This window comes from Podarcis melisellensis, assembly GCF_964234715.1.
Source record: "Podarcis melisellensis genome assembly, chromosome: 15".
Taxonomy (NCBI): domain Eukaryota; kingdom Metazoa; phylum Chordata; class Lepidosauria; order Squamata; family Lacertidae; genus Podarcis; species Podarcis melisellensis.
The window spans coordinates 29,979,903-29,994,603 of NC_138532.1; the positions used below are offsets into that span (position 1 = coordinate 29,979,903).

A 14,701-nucleotide genomic window follows, 5' to 3' on the forward strand; every position below is an offset into this window, starting at 1 on the left:
TTAGGTCCCACCAACTCTCACTGGGTACCAGACATCACTGTCCACTGCTTGCAGAGTTGGAAGGGACCACGAGGGTCATCTGGTCCAACCCCCTGCGACGCAGGAATCTTGGCCCAACATGGGGCAAAACGATTAAGAGCCTCACGCTGTACCAACTGAGCTGAGGAGTTTGTCCTTATCCTGAGATAGCTGTTCCAAATTACCCTTGGGAAGTCCAGTCCCCAGTGCCCATGGGATGCTTGAAGGAGATAGATTGTTTACAGCTCTGCAATAATGTGTTATCTCCCCACCTCCAATTACAGTGGTACCTCGGGTTACATACGCTTCAGGCTACAGACTCCTCTAACCCAGAAATAGTACCTCTGGTTAAGAACTTTGCTTCAGGATGAGAACAGAAATTGTGCTCTGGCAGCGCAGCGGCAGCAGGAGGCCCCATTAGCTAAAGTGGTGCTTCAATTTAAGAACAGTTTCAGGTTAAGAATGGACCTTCGGAACAAATTAAGTTCTTAACCCGAGGTACTACTGTATAATTTTCTTTCTCCACCAGCAGAAGTCAGAGGCCAAACAAAGGAGGTACCACTGTAATAGAAAACCTCCAGGGCAGCAATATTTTGGCTAGAGCACCTTTTTTCTCCCTCCTGTGGCTTCCAGCTACAGGAACATTACTTGCCTCCAGTAATGTGGAAGAAGAGCATAGCCAACATGGCCCAGATGAACACAGCAAAACGTTTTGATGCATTGTAATTCATGTTCATAGTTTGGTCGATGTTATTTATGTTCTGATTTTCAAACTTGTTTTTAACTTTGGCCTTTGCTGGCAATTGTAACAATGCATTTTCACAAGGACTCTCTCCCCCCCCCCCCCAAACAAACAAACAACCCTTAAAGTGATCTGGAAATGAGGAGAACTGATCTTAACACTGGGACAATGAAAATAGGGGAAACTGACAGGTTCGCCCAACTTTAGTAGCAACAAACAACTGGGGATGGGGATAACAGCCATGTCTCCCTCAGGCCTTGAACTCCTTTGGCAAAGGCTTTGACAAAAATATGTTTTCCAAGACTGCTCATAGAAAGGCAAAGCAAATGGCCCTTGGGGACAAGGTGTGGTGTAAGAAGAGGTAGAGAAACTAAATGGCTTTCTGCTTCATTGAGCTATTCAAATGCCCTAGCAGACTAGGGTTATCCTCTTCTTCATTTGAATAGAAAGGCAAAGGTAAAGGTAAAGGTACCCCTGCCCGTGCGGGCCAGTCTTGACAGACTCTGGGGTTGTGCGCCCATCTCACTTAAGAGGCCAGGGGCCAGCGCTGTCCGGAGACACTTCCGGGTCACGTGGCCAGCGTGACATCGCTGCTCTGGCGAGCCAGAGCCGCACACGGAAACGCCGTTTACCTTCCCGCTGGTAAGCGGTCCCTATTTATCTACTTGCACCCGGAGGTGCTTTCGAACTGCTAGGTTGGCAGGCGCTGGGACCGAGCAGCGGGAGCGCACCCCACCGCAGGGATTCGAACCGCCGACCTTTCGATCGGCAAGTCCTAGGCGCTGAGGCTTTAACCCACAGCGCCACCTGCGTCCCTAATAGAAAGGCAAACCTTATATCAATCAGTTGCCACCACCGACCACACCAGGGGCTGGTCAGCTTGAGGGCACTGGGACAGAGCCCTCCCATGAAGTCGTTTTAAAACCTGGCTCCTGGCAGCCCTTCCAAATTATAAATTGGGACGCGATTCACCTTTTGCCTACACTTGAAAGGGAGGCAGCATTGCTCCTATGGCAAATTCTCTGTGAAGTGCATCTGCTGTTCGTCTCTCATTACCTTGGCCCACGGGCCGAGACATTTTGATGCTGAGAGGCAGAACATTTAAATGTCACCCCCTGTGCGGGCAAGAATAGGATAGGCAATTATTTCTTGCCTTATCGGCTGCCCTTTAGTGCTGCTCTGAAATTTGCTGCCTGAGGTACACGGATTTGCCGTGCCAATTTCATTCTCCCCCACCTTTCATCCACTGTCGCCTTCCAGAGAGGACATGATTGAAGTTTATAAAAGTATGCAGTGTGGAGAAAGGAGAGAGAAGTACCCCCCCCAAAAAACCCTATTTATTTCTTGCATTTCTACCCTCCCTTATCCTCCAAAAAGCTCAAGGTGGTGTATGTGGTATTTTCCCTATCTCATTTCATCCTCACCACAACCCTCTGCGTTAGGTTATGCTGAGAGGCAGTGACTGTTTGTAAGAGCTGTTTGACAATGGAACGGACTCCCTCAGATAGTGGTGGACTCTCCTTCATTGGTGGTCTTTAAGCAGAAGTCAGACGACCATCTTTTCAGGGAGTCTTTAGCTGTGAATCCTGCATTGCAGGGGGTTGGACTATGACCCTGAGGCCCCTTCCAACTCTGTGGTTCTGTGACCAGCCCAAGGTCACCAAATGTGCTTCATGACCCAGTGGGGATTCAAACCCTGGTCTCTGCCAGGCCCTAGTCCAACACAGTAACAACTACAGTGCACTCTTATTAGGGAGTCAAGAGCCAGGCTAGGGCTGCCCTGATGTTGATGCTATTTATATGTTCTTTTCATGCAGCTGCTTGTTTGCACTGGATTGCAGGCATCCTTTGTGTGGCTTTCCCTGCAGGCATAAAAATATGTCCATCACGGGGCTGAAGAGGAAGCAGCCAAAAACGTTTAAGGTGAAAGTTATAACGATGGAAATTGAAATGGAGTTTAGCTGCGAGGTAAGTGGCTTTTCTTTTCTTTTTTTTTAAAAAGGCCAAAATTAAGGTGCAGAAATGCTTCCATCGACACTTTAGGGTTTGCATATAAAATTGGGCATTGGAGTGGAGAAGCTGAGTGCTGGAAGATTCAGGACAGGCAAAATAAAGGGTTTCTTCAGACAATGTAAACTATGGAACTCACTCCTGCAGGAGGACATGAAGGCCGCTAGGTTGGAGGGTATACAGTAATCTTATACACATCTATCAAGTCCCCCCCCCCTTGTCTTTTTTCTTCATCCAAGCAGCTCCAAATATTGTAATCTTTTCTTCTAAGGGAGTTGCTGCAGCCCTTTGACCAATATGGTTCCCCTTTCTGGGCTTCTGGCATTGGCCACACACTTTCAACAATAAGGGCTAGGAAATTGATCTTTCCACAGAGCTGAATTCTGCACCCCACACTACAAGATATGTCTCTTCTTTGCTTGCACAGTTTGAGTTCTCTCAACTTAGGCCAGCAGCGGAATGGGTCATCCCTTTCTGAAAACCAGGCTGTCGAGTTTCTCTTGGTTTTTCCCACTGATGTTCTGTCTTTCTTCCTTGTAGATGAAATGGAAGGGGAAGGACCTTTTTGACCAGGCGTGTCGCGCGCTGGGTCTGCGGGAATCCTGGTTCTTTGGCTTGCAGTACTCTATCAAAGGAATGAACACCTGGTTGAAGATGGATAAAAAGGTCTGTAGGCTAAAATTTAGCTTGCAAAACAGCTTGCATGGCAATTTAGAAAGCCTTAATAAGCTTGATTCGTGCTGCTCCAGATGACAGGACCCAATTCAGTGGATTCAAATGGCAAGAAATGAAATTCCGTCTAAGTATTAGGAAGAATGATTAAAAAAAACTGTTTGATAGAGGAACGGACAGCCCCAGAACATGGTGAACTGTTCTTTATTGGAGGAGGTTTTTAAGCAAAGGTTGGATGGCCATCTGTCAGGGATTATTTAGCTGTGATTCCTGCATTGCAGGGGGTTGGACTAGAGGACCCTAGGAGGTCCCTTCCAACTTTACAATTCTATGATTCTATACTTGGGAATGCTGCCAGGAAGTGAACTTTGGACTTTCTGCTTAGAAGGCAAATGCTCTGTCATTGAGTTACAATAGCCCTTTCCTGTTGCATCTCACTATGTAGCCATAGAAAAGCCACCAAACTTTCTGACCTTAGCTGCAAACTGGGCCAGTATATATTGCAGATTGGTGGGTGGGGCTTTGCCTAAAACAACCAAATGTGTTCCTGGCAAAGGCACTATTGGCGTTGCACAGTGGCTCAGCTGCTCATCTTTCTTTCTGTCTGTCCATCTTTCTCTCTCTTTACAAAAAGGCGTTGTTCTAATACTCTCAAAAGCATACTTTAAAACACAGAGAAGGAAAAAGAAGTTGAAAAGGCACACATGTGTAACTAATTCTTCACTCTTTCACCATGTAATGCTATATATATATGTGCTATATATCAGGTTTGGGGCACCTTAATCCCTCCAGATGTAGCTGAACTAACTAAGCTCCCATCACGCCCAGCAGGCATGGCCAATGGGATGCTCAGGAACATATCTGATGATTCCCACACTATCTTTATCTCTACCTATAATCCCTAAAGTGGTAAATACATTAAATCTATTAATATAAAATGTTTTAAGTTCATAAATATTCTAAATATTAGAATACAGTATTACCAACATTATCCTCTACAAATACAGTTGTACCTTGGTTTTCGAACAGCTTAGCTCTCGAACGTTTTGGCTCCTGAGCACAGCAAACGCGGACGTGACTGTTCCGATTTGTGAACTATTTTTGGAAGATCAAACGTCCAACAGGGCTTTCGTGGCTTCTGATTGGCTGCAGGAGCTTTCTGCAGCCAATCAGAAGCCACACTTTGGTTTCCGAATGTTTTGGAAGTCGAACGGACTTCCGGAACGGATTCCATTCTACCTCCGAGGTACGACTGTATAATCAAACCCAATATTTAAAATACACATGTATACTAAAAGTCCATAAATTTACAAATATATAAACCTTATAAAGAACAATGTCAGATTTCATTTATATTAAATGTTCTTTAAAACTGATTCCCTTTGTTCTTCAACAGGTTCTGGATCAGGAAATTCCCAAGGAAGATCCCATCAGATTTTGTTTCTTAGCAAAATTTTACCCTGAGAAAGTTGAAGAGGAACTTCTGCAGGAGATCACCCAACACCTCTTTTTCCTGCAGGTCAGAAGGTATTTCTTTTATTTTAAAGTTGACTTTTGAATTGTTGTAGTTACCTTCTGGGCGTTTGGTGTGTCTGGCCCCTAGGTTTTGGAATCACTGTCTGCTTATTCTTTCACGCTGTGCCTCCTGTCAGTGGCGAGAGCTTGTGAAGAGTTAATTTTCTGGCTTGAGCAGGTTTCCTTGTGAAAGGTTTTTCTTCTGTTGCTGTTATATATATATTTCAAGATCACCTTGACAATTATTTGTGTTGAGCTGTTTTGCAAAGGCGAAGGCACTAAAGGCTGCCTCCCCCCCCCTCTGGTTCCTTTCATCTCTGAAAACCTGCACTTTCATTTTCTTCTCTTTCAAACCAGCCTTGGCTTGCCTTGACTTTGAGGAATGCAATTCGCCTGTAATTATTTTTCTTCCTGTTCCAAAAGAAATGCAAAATGGGGAGCAGGGTGAGGAAATCGACGCATTAGAACTTGCAGAGGTTCCTGACGGTTAAGAATCAGACATCGCAGCTGCAGCAGAATAATTGGGGACTGGGAGCGGGGGCAGAGAGAGCATGTATAGGCAGCTGGGTGCTTCAAGGCATTCAAATGAACAGATTAAATTAAAGCAGGGAGTGGGAAGTCTGGCCACACTTCCTCTGCAGCCACACCTCTCAGTGGGGCTTCCACCCTCCTCCAGTGTTTTCGCTTGGCGGTGTCCTTGAACTCTGATCCTGCACTTTTGGATGGAGGAAAAAGACCGAAGTGTGCTTAGAGAAACTAATATTTTAAAACCGCAAGAAGAGCCTGCTGGATCAGGCCCAGGGCCCATCTAGTCCAGCATCCTGTTCTCCCAGTGGCCAGCCAGATGGCTGTTGGAAACTTGCAAGAAGGACACAAATATAAGAGCCCTCTGCCCTCCTGAGGTTTCCAGAAACTGGTATTCAGAAGCATGGCTACCTCCGGCCATGGCCAATAGCCCTATCCTCCTCCATGAATTTCTCCAATCCTCTTTTAAAGCTGTCAGAATTGGTGGCCACCACTGCCTCATGTGGGAGGGAGTTCCACAGTTTAACCCTGACCTGCCTTTCTTTGGTCTGTCCTCAATCTTACAGCTTTCAGCATCGTTTCATGTCCATGAGTTCTAATGTCCTGAGCGAGGAAGGAAAACCATCTAGCCACTCCATGTTGAGCTAGATGGACCCTTCTTGGTTTAACGCATGGATAGGCAAACTAAGGCCCGGGGGCCAGATCTGGCCCAGTCGCCTTCTAAATCTAGCCCCCGAACGGTCCAGGAATCAGCGTGTTTTTACATGAGTAGAATGTGTGCTTTTATTTAAAATGCATCTCTGGGTTCTTTGTGGGGCATAGGAATCCGTTCATTCCCCCCCCCCCATTATAGTCCAGCCCCCCACAAGGTCTTCGGGACAGTAGACCAGTCCCCTGCTGAAAAAGTTTGCTGACCCCTGGTTTAACGCTTCACAGGAGTGCTTATTTTCTAACTGCCAGCAGCTTTGTATGTGGCGAGAGGGTAGCATTTGAACGTTCCTTAGCAATGATGCTTTAAAAAAGGGGGTAATTGACAGCCTGAAATGTTCTTGGGTACAGCTCACAAGTCTGCAGTTGCTGCCAGAGATTCTTTTCTTTCCCACTTACAACTCGGCTAACGGTTACTTTTCATGTGCCAAGACAAAGTCTGGGCATGTATTGCTTTGTTTTCAAGCTTGTCTAAGCCTTGGATTTCTCTCTCTCCTCTCCACCCTCCCTCTTCCGCCTCCACCCCCCCAGGTTAAGAAACAAATACTGGATGAAGAAATCTACTGCTCTCCTGAGGCTACAATTTTGTTAGCATCCTATGCTGTTCAAGCCAAGGTGAGGCTTTGAAATTGCTTGGTTGTCACCTTCTATTGCTTGCAGAACAACATTAAAAAAACACCCTTTTACTTAATCACACAGCGCTAATTAATGCAGGAAAGCACCCATTAAAAAGCAGTGCTGGAAAACAGGACGGGGTGATTTTGGCACCTTGTTTTCTTCTCTTTTGGGTGTTGGCTGGTTTTTTAGCTTGTTCATGCAAGAAGGTATATGAACATATCCTAATTCAAAGAGCTTGCAGGAGGGTGAAAAACAGAGCAGTTCTTTTTTAAAATTTATTTTCTTGGTTTACAAAAGTACATGCTTTGTCTCTTTTTTCAGGTTGTACAGTCTGTCTTACAAATCATCTACATTTGTTGTGAGACATTAGGCATGAATACAGTATAAGGTTGGGGAAGAAGAGGGGGGAGAGCAGGGGTGGGGTGGGGAGGCTTATATTCTTTTGCATAGTGTACTTGTGGGGTTTTGTGTCAGCGTCAACTAGGTAGGTTCTCTTTCTCTTCGTTTATTAAATTTCCTTGGTCGTGAGAGGTGTTGGGGCAGGGTGTGGTTGGTTGTCTGTGGCTGGCTGCAGTGGGGTTTGTTTGCATTTGGGAGGGGAGGGAAGGCTTGTTGGGTCAGGTAAACCAGATTGATTCGTATGGTGGATTCTTGTTGTGTTGGGCTGTGTATGTGATAAAGGGGGGACCATACTGGGGTGAAGGTGTCCTCTTCTGTTTGTCCCCGTGTCAGTTTGTTTATTGGTTAGCTTTTTTAGTAAGGTGGTTTCCCATACAGTTTGATACCATTGGTCCACCGGTCTCTCCAGTGGTTGGCTCTGAGGCTTCTGGCTGCTGAGAGTAGGTGGGTTATAAGCTCTGTATAATGTTGAGTGTTCATTCTGATCTTGGAAGATGTTCAGTAGGGCCAGTTCTGGGGTGAGCTCTAATACCTGTTTAGTTATTTTGCATATCTCTCGTAGGACTGCTATCCAGAAGGGTTGGATTTTAGGGCATCCCCACCACATGTGGAAGTATGTGCCTGTGGAGGTACAACCTCTCCAACATCTTGGTGAGGTACCTGGGCATATCAGTGCCAGTTTCTGTGGTGTTAAGTACCACCTGTGAGTTTCAGAGTGAGTCCCCTTCTTTTGGCTGATATGGACTTAAAGGGAGGTTTAGACCACATTCTAATCCATTGGGTGGGGTTTATTTCATAGGCTCTGTCATGCTCCCATTGTTCTTTGATTGCATCAAGGAGGTTTGTGGGGTTTTGGAACAGTATTTTGTATATTATGGATACCATCCCTTTGCCATGTCCCTCTGCTGTCAGGAGAAGGTTTTTGAAGGTGGTCAAGGGCCCAGTGGCTAGTGATTTTACTGCTGGATTGTTTAAGAAGGCATGTAGTTGATTGTGTGTTAGCAAACTAGTCCCCTAGTTTGTCTTGTATTTCTTCTGTTGGTATGGGTTTGTTGTTTTTGTAGAAGAGTTTAAGGAGTTTTTTGGCTCCTGTTTGTAGTGTGGTGAGAGGGTTGTAATGTCTTGTTATAATTTACCAATTTTTGATGTTAGTTTTTTTAAGGGATGCCCTCTCCTTTATGCAGGCTCCTCTGGTGACGGCTTTCATTGTGTCCTAGAGGAGGGGGGTTGTTATATCGTTGTCCTTAAAGTAGTTTTGGAGAGTTTTCAAGAGACTCTCTCTAGCTAGTTGGTTTGTGGCAGAGCAGTTCTTTTGCAGACACTTCTGGTTTTGCAGATAAGGATTTCTGCAGGCTCCAAAGACTTGGAAGTCTGGTGCAGCCTCCTCTCTGACTGTGATTTCACTGGGCGTTGGTCACCTCAGCTTCTCTGAGATTAAATTTACATATTTTCTACCTTGATGTAGTATTTTTTTTCAGTCAGTGTTTTAGGCCTCTACACTAGTCATTTAAAGCAGCATAATACCACTTTAAGAAGCCATGTACCACTTTAAAAAGTACCATATTGGCCCAAATATAAGCCACACGTTTTTCCAAATTCTGACAGTGAAAAGTGTAGCTTATATTTGCGACCTTCCCTTTCCCCTGACAGCTCTGGGGAGGCTTGGGAGCAGTGGGGGACTGTGTTGTATGTCAGGGAACTGCCATCTGAGCCAGAGGGAGAGGGAGGGCTCCAGAGGGATTCCAGAGAGCGTCCTGGGAGGGAGAGAAGCAGCCCATCTTCTGGGGAAGGAAATCAGCGTAGCACCAGTGGAGAAGGGGGGCAGATGGGAGAATTGACGAGGTGGCTCCATAACTCCTCGCCGGAGACCAGCGGGGAGAGCACGGGTCCTCCGCTGCCCACACCCTCCCTGCGCAGAAGGCTTCCGCGCAGGGAGAGTAGGCGCAGACTAGGTGTCAAAGAGCTTCTTTGCTGGAAGAAGTTCAAGAAACGCCCACTGACGGATTCTGCCAGCGATTGAGACAGCCACGGGTGAGTGGCTGTCTGGACAGCAAGAGTCCACCCAGGTGACCCAGCCAGGTGTGGCGCCGATTTACGCACGAGCAACCCCTAGAACCATTACATTGTATAACATTCTCTCTTTCTTTTTATTTTTTAAATACATTGTAAGAAACCTGCTTGATCAAGCCAAAGGGGACCCATCTATTCCAGCATCCTTTTCCCACAGTGGCCAACCCCAAATGCCTGAGGGAAAGTTCACTGGAAGTGTGATGTCCTGCTGCACCAGTTCATATCTGTTGGGTTTAATATGCTCGCTGGGGAATGTGTTGGGATTGAAGACGAATATAATTTCATTTGTTGCCCTGAACTGCCTTCATCCTCTCCCCCTGCTGAGGATTCTGTTAACCTTTTGGCAAGCTTTTTCCTCCTAGCTGGCTACTTCCTTCATGGCATGTTCTGTGAAAGGGTCACCGCCTTTCCTGATCTCTTTCTCTTCTTTGCGTTTACAGTATGGTGACTACGACCCAAACCTGCACAAGCCGGGCTTCCTGGCTCCAGAGGAGCTTTTACCAAAGAGAGTAAGTTGCCTTAAAAAAAAAAAAAAAAGACAACCACCACCAACAGCAGCCAGAGTAGGCTGGTGGAGTTGGGCAGGTAGGGGGGGCAGACTGGAATTTCAGGACCTGGGACAGTTCTGAAATAGCCACTTGCTGCAACGAGAACTTGATCTATTAGTGTGGTAGCACCTACATGCTGGAACGCTTTGCCTATTGACACCAGAAAAGTGCCTTCACTGTACTCTTTCTTGCGCCTGCAAAATATTGATTTATGTTTTGATCCGCTGTTAGTTTATTGCCAGAATTATTTTTAAATAGTTGCTTTTATAATTTTATTCTTTTATACTCTTTGTACACTGCAGACAGGGTCTGTCCCTAGTCCCTATGTGGCTTTAGAGCTCAGAGGTCAATAGCCGACAAGATTTTCTCACTGCGTCAGCTGCAGGAGAAATAGCAAGAGCAGAGACTCCCCTTGTACATCACCTTCATAGTCCTGACGAAGACACTCATCTTTAACCAGGCCTTTCTTTGATTGATTGATTGATTGATTGATGGATTGATTGACATTCAGTGCCTTTTAAAATGTGTTCGGGTGGGATTATTGGGTTGTTCTTGTTTTTATTTTATGTCTTTAGTGTTTTTATATTGTGATTTTATTCTGTGAACCGTCCTGAGACTTGCTGGTATGGGGCGGTATACAATTATTATTATTATTATTATTATTATTATTATTATTATTATTATTAAAAAGATGGGGATTTGGGGGCTCCTGAGAAGACCAGGGGTTTTGGAGACCAGGGGTTTTGTGATTTGGAGAAGGGAACAGCTTCACTCATTTCCTTTTCCTTTCCAGGTCCTCCGCCAATATCAGATGACACCTGACATGTGGGAAGAGAGGATTACAGCCTGGTACGCTGGGCACCGGGGCATAGCCAGGTACTGGGGCACCTGTGTCTGAGGCCATAGCATGGGGCAGGAGGAGGCAGCTGAGTGGCTGATGCATCTTCACTGTCCTATCAAACGTTGCTGGAGCAACTGAGAAGCGAGGCTGCTTCTTAGGTGCTTCTTTTTCATACTAGAATGCAAGGGCAGGAAAACACAACAAGCAGTGGGTGGAGCAATGAAGATAAATTTTACCTTTCTTACAGCAGGCTGGTTTCCACATGCCTTTTCATATTGTTTTGCTGCAGCTTGTAAGTTGTTTCGATTGGTGCCAATGGAAAAGCAGAATAGAAATCCTACAAAATAATTAAATGTTGCTCACTAGTGTGTTGCGGGGGGTTGGGCTGGATGTCTCTTTAGGTCCCTTTCGACTGTAAAATTCTATGTTTCTCTATTGTCCTCTTCTCTTAGGTATGAAGCTGAGATGAACTATCTTAAAATTGCACAAGACTTGGAGATGTATGGGGTCAATTATTTTCCTATAGCTGTAAGTGTCCATGTTGTTGTGTTTTTTAAATGCAGCTATATTTTTCTGGATGCATGAAGTTTGCTCCTTTAAAATTGGCAGCAGGGAGTGGGGGGCTGGGGGGGGAGAAGGTGGCTCAGTCTCCTATAGAGAAAGTCAGGGCAGAGCAGCAGTGGATTTGAGCTGGGAGAGGCTTAACCCCATCCCCTCTGTATCTCAGGGTCCAGCTAGGACCATCCTGTCCTGTCCCCTTTATAAAGATCTGAGGAATGAGATCATTACCCCACTCTTACTTACCATCCCAGGCCGCCCATCTGAGGCCACATTGTGCTTTCTTTTATCAGATCAAAATGATCAGACAACAGCAAAGGTTGCTAGGTTTATCGAGGGTGCAATGAGATTAAGGGCCACTATCTGAAGGATAATCTTGGCCATTTGATTGCCCTTTTTACCCATTGCTGTCTTTTTTATCTGTATAGATTTTATTTGTATGTATTGCTTGTTTTATGTTGCTATGGCCGTTGGCTAATGCGAATAAAGTTTATCTTATCTTATCTAGGACCATCAGACAGTTAGGAAGTGTATAGATGACATCTTTAGAGTAAATTGCCAGTATGAGCCCTCCAAATTGGATCAGGGCCCTAGAGTGGGAACAATAGGGGTCCTTTCACCCTTGGCCTTCTGCTGTGGTGCCAATCCAAATCAAGCTTCCTGTGACTGCTTTGTGCATTTTTTTGCATGGGGGCGGGGGAAGGCTCCCACTGGAAACACAAATAGCAGGCCTACGTGCGTCCATCCAGATCTGGATTGCAGCAAGGGGGCAAAGCATTGGAGTGTCTCCTGCTGGAAACCAATGCCCCATGTGGCTAGCTGCACAACTGCAGCTTCTTAGGGGAGAAGACCTGCTGGGACAGGCCAATGGCTGACCTAGTCTAGCATACTGTTCTGACAGGGACTATCCAGATGCCTTAATGGGAAACCAGCAAGCAGATTAAAAGCACAAGAGCACTCCCCTGCCCATGTTGTTTCCAGCAACTGGTATTCAGAAGCATTGCTTCCTCCAACTGTGGAGGCAGAGCCATCATGGCTAACAGCCATCAAGAGCCCTGTCCTCTTTGAATCTGGCCAGTCGTCTTTTCAAGTCATCCAAGTTGGCAGCCACCACTGCCTCCTGTGGGAGGGAGTTCCATAGTTTAACTTTGCACTGCATGAAGAAGCCCTTCCTTTTATCTGCCCTGAATCTTCCAACATTCAGCTTTGATGAGAGCCAGTGTGGTGTAGTGGTTAAGAGTGGTGGACTCGTAATCTGGTGAACCGGGTTCGCTTCCCCGCTCCTCCACATGCAGCTGCTGGGTGACCATGGGCTAGTCACACTTCTCTGAAGTCTCTCAGCCTCATTCACCTCACAGAGTGTTTGTTGTGGGGGAGGAAGGGAAAATGAGATTGTTAGCTGCTTTGAGACTTCTTAGGGTAGTGATAAAGTGGGATATCAAATCCAAACTTCTTCTTCTTTGCTGGATGTTCCCAAGTTCTAATGTTATGAGAGGGAGAAAATATTCTCTGTGTACACTCTCTCCATACCATGCATAGATATTTTGTCATGACACCTCTTATTTGCCTTTTCCCTAAACTTAAAAAGTCCCAAACACTTCCAGAATGACTCCACCTAGGCTGACCTTTGGCTCCCATTGGGGAGGAAGGAGCTTGTAAGGGATGGCTTTGCCACTGAGCCTTGCTTGAACCATCAGGTCTACCTGATCTCTGGTGTGAGTAGTGTTCCATCGTGCTCTTTTGTACTGAATCTTGGTTTCCCTGTGATCTGCTCTGATCTAGATGCTTCTTCAGTTCTGACTCCCAGTTCTAGGCTCCTGATTCACTCCCATGGCCCAGCCCTAATCTGGATGGAATCCCCAGCAATTTCTTTGAAGAAGCCACTTGTGTGATTGCTAATTTTGTGTGTGGTGCCTCACTTAGTTTGCTATCTGGGTTCAGGCTCCAGCAGCCAACTTTCAGCCTCCTACCTGGCCCATTCTCAGGCTGAGAATTGATGCCTGAGAATCAGTCAAGCCTTGGCTAAAGAGATTTTTTTTCTTCACTCTGGACATTTGCCTCCAACATCTGTTCCTGCAGCAAAAGAAGAATTGTACAGACTTTCTGCTTGGCGTCGATGCCAAAGGGATCCATGTCTACAGCATCAACAACCGCTTCTCTCCAAACAAATCTTTTGAATGGAGCAGCATCAGGAACATTTCCTACAGCGAGAAAGAGGTAGGTAGGTAAAGGTAAAGGTAAAGGGACCCCTGCTCATTAGGTCCAGTCGTGGCCGACTCTGGGGTTGCGGCACTCATCTTGCTTTATTGGCCGAGGGAGCCGGCGTACAGCTTCCGGGTCATGTGATCAGCATGACTAAGCTGCTTCTGGCGAACCAGAGCAGCACATGGAAACGCCGTTTACCTTCCCACCGGAGCGGTACCTATTTATCTACTTGCACTTTGACATGCTTTCGAACTGCTAGGTTGGCAGGAGCAGGGACTGAGCAACGGGAGCTCACCCCGTCGCGGGCATTCGAACTGCCGACCTTCGGATTGGCAAGTCCTAGGCTCTGTGGTTTAACCCACAGTGCCACCTGTGTCCCTTAGGTAGGTAGGTAGGTAGGTGTGTTTTATTAAGGGGTGGCAGAACTGGAGAAGGTCAGGTTTTGCCTTTATGCTCTGGCTCCACTTCTGTCTATGAAATTCATTTAATTTCCCACTTTTCCACAAGAACTTAACTGACAGCTGAGAAGGTATGGCAACTGATGGAAGGATCTCAGCTATGGGGATATGCACTTCAGGATAGTCTAGAGCAGTGTTTCCCAACTTTTTGGGGCCACTGTCCCCTTGGTTCCATAAACTCATCCTCAGAGCCCCCTACCCTATCCTATGGAAAAGCATCATTCCAAAAAGTGGTTTGCATGACCCAATTAAAAATTCAGCAAATAATATATAACATGAAAAAATATTTTTACGCTTTCTGACTGATGTAAAAATTGTGTTATTCAATTGAATATTGGATATAGATAAATATTTTGTTCTAACTCTCACAATATTAATTGCATTTAACCTTTTAGGTAGAATGCATTAGGCTTGATTTTTGTGTGCATTTTGCGGCTCTCATACGCTGCATTCCACCTCTCCTTATTTGACCACAGAGAGGCAAAAACGAAATGGTCACTCAGGAGGTTTGGCTATGCCTGTTTTGAGTTAGCACTGGGTTGTTGATCTCTCCTTGAAGCTCTTTGACATGTTTTGGGAACAGGGAAGTAAGACAGGAGATTGAAGTGTCAATAGCTCCTACTGAAGGCATGGCTGTCAAGGTATCAGAGGTTAAAGTGTGAAAGCTGAGAGCAGATGCTTTGGGGCACCCCAGAGTAATTGTGGGGGAGCATATATCAGTATGGAGCTATACGTGTTTTACATCCCATGACCTGCAACCTTTCTTGATTGTGTGCTATGTATATAAGTTTTCTTCTAATGTGCCTCATGGCAG

The 14,701-nt window shown here is 45.8% G+C and overlaps 1 protein-coding gene across 4 annotated transcripts in view; it reads left to right on the top strand.

Moving 5' to 3' along the window:
- LOC309357343 (merlin-like) overlaps window positions 1–14,701 on the top strand; it is a 29,165-nt gene that overhangs the window by 1,543 nt on the left and 12,921 nt on the right. For 2 of the 4 annotated variants that reach the window (XM_081889469.1, XM_081889467.1), the window contains exons 2-9: window positions 2,578–2,728; window positions 3,311–3,436; window positions 4,839–4,961; window positions 6,722–6,805; window positions 9,718–9,786; window positions 10,619–10,701; window positions 11,119–11,194; window positions 13,304–13,441. In XM_081889469.1, coding sequence (XP_081745595.1) covers window positions 2,639–2,728; window positions 3,311–3,436; window positions 4,839–4,961; window positions 6,722–6,805; window positions 9,718–9,786; window positions 10,619–10,701; window positions 11,119–11,194; window positions 13,304–13,441 — 789 coding nt within the window. In that variant the 5' untranslated portion in view covers window positions 2,578–2,638. Of the gene's footprint in view, window positions 1–2,577; window positions 2,729–3,310; window positions 3,437–4,833; window positions 4,970–6,721; window positions 6,806–9,717; window positions 9,787–10,618; window positions 10,702–11,118; window positions 11,195–13,303; window positions 13,442–14,701 lie in introns of those variants that run through there. The other 2 variants (XM_081889468.1, XM_081889470.1) reach the window with 2 other exon arrangements.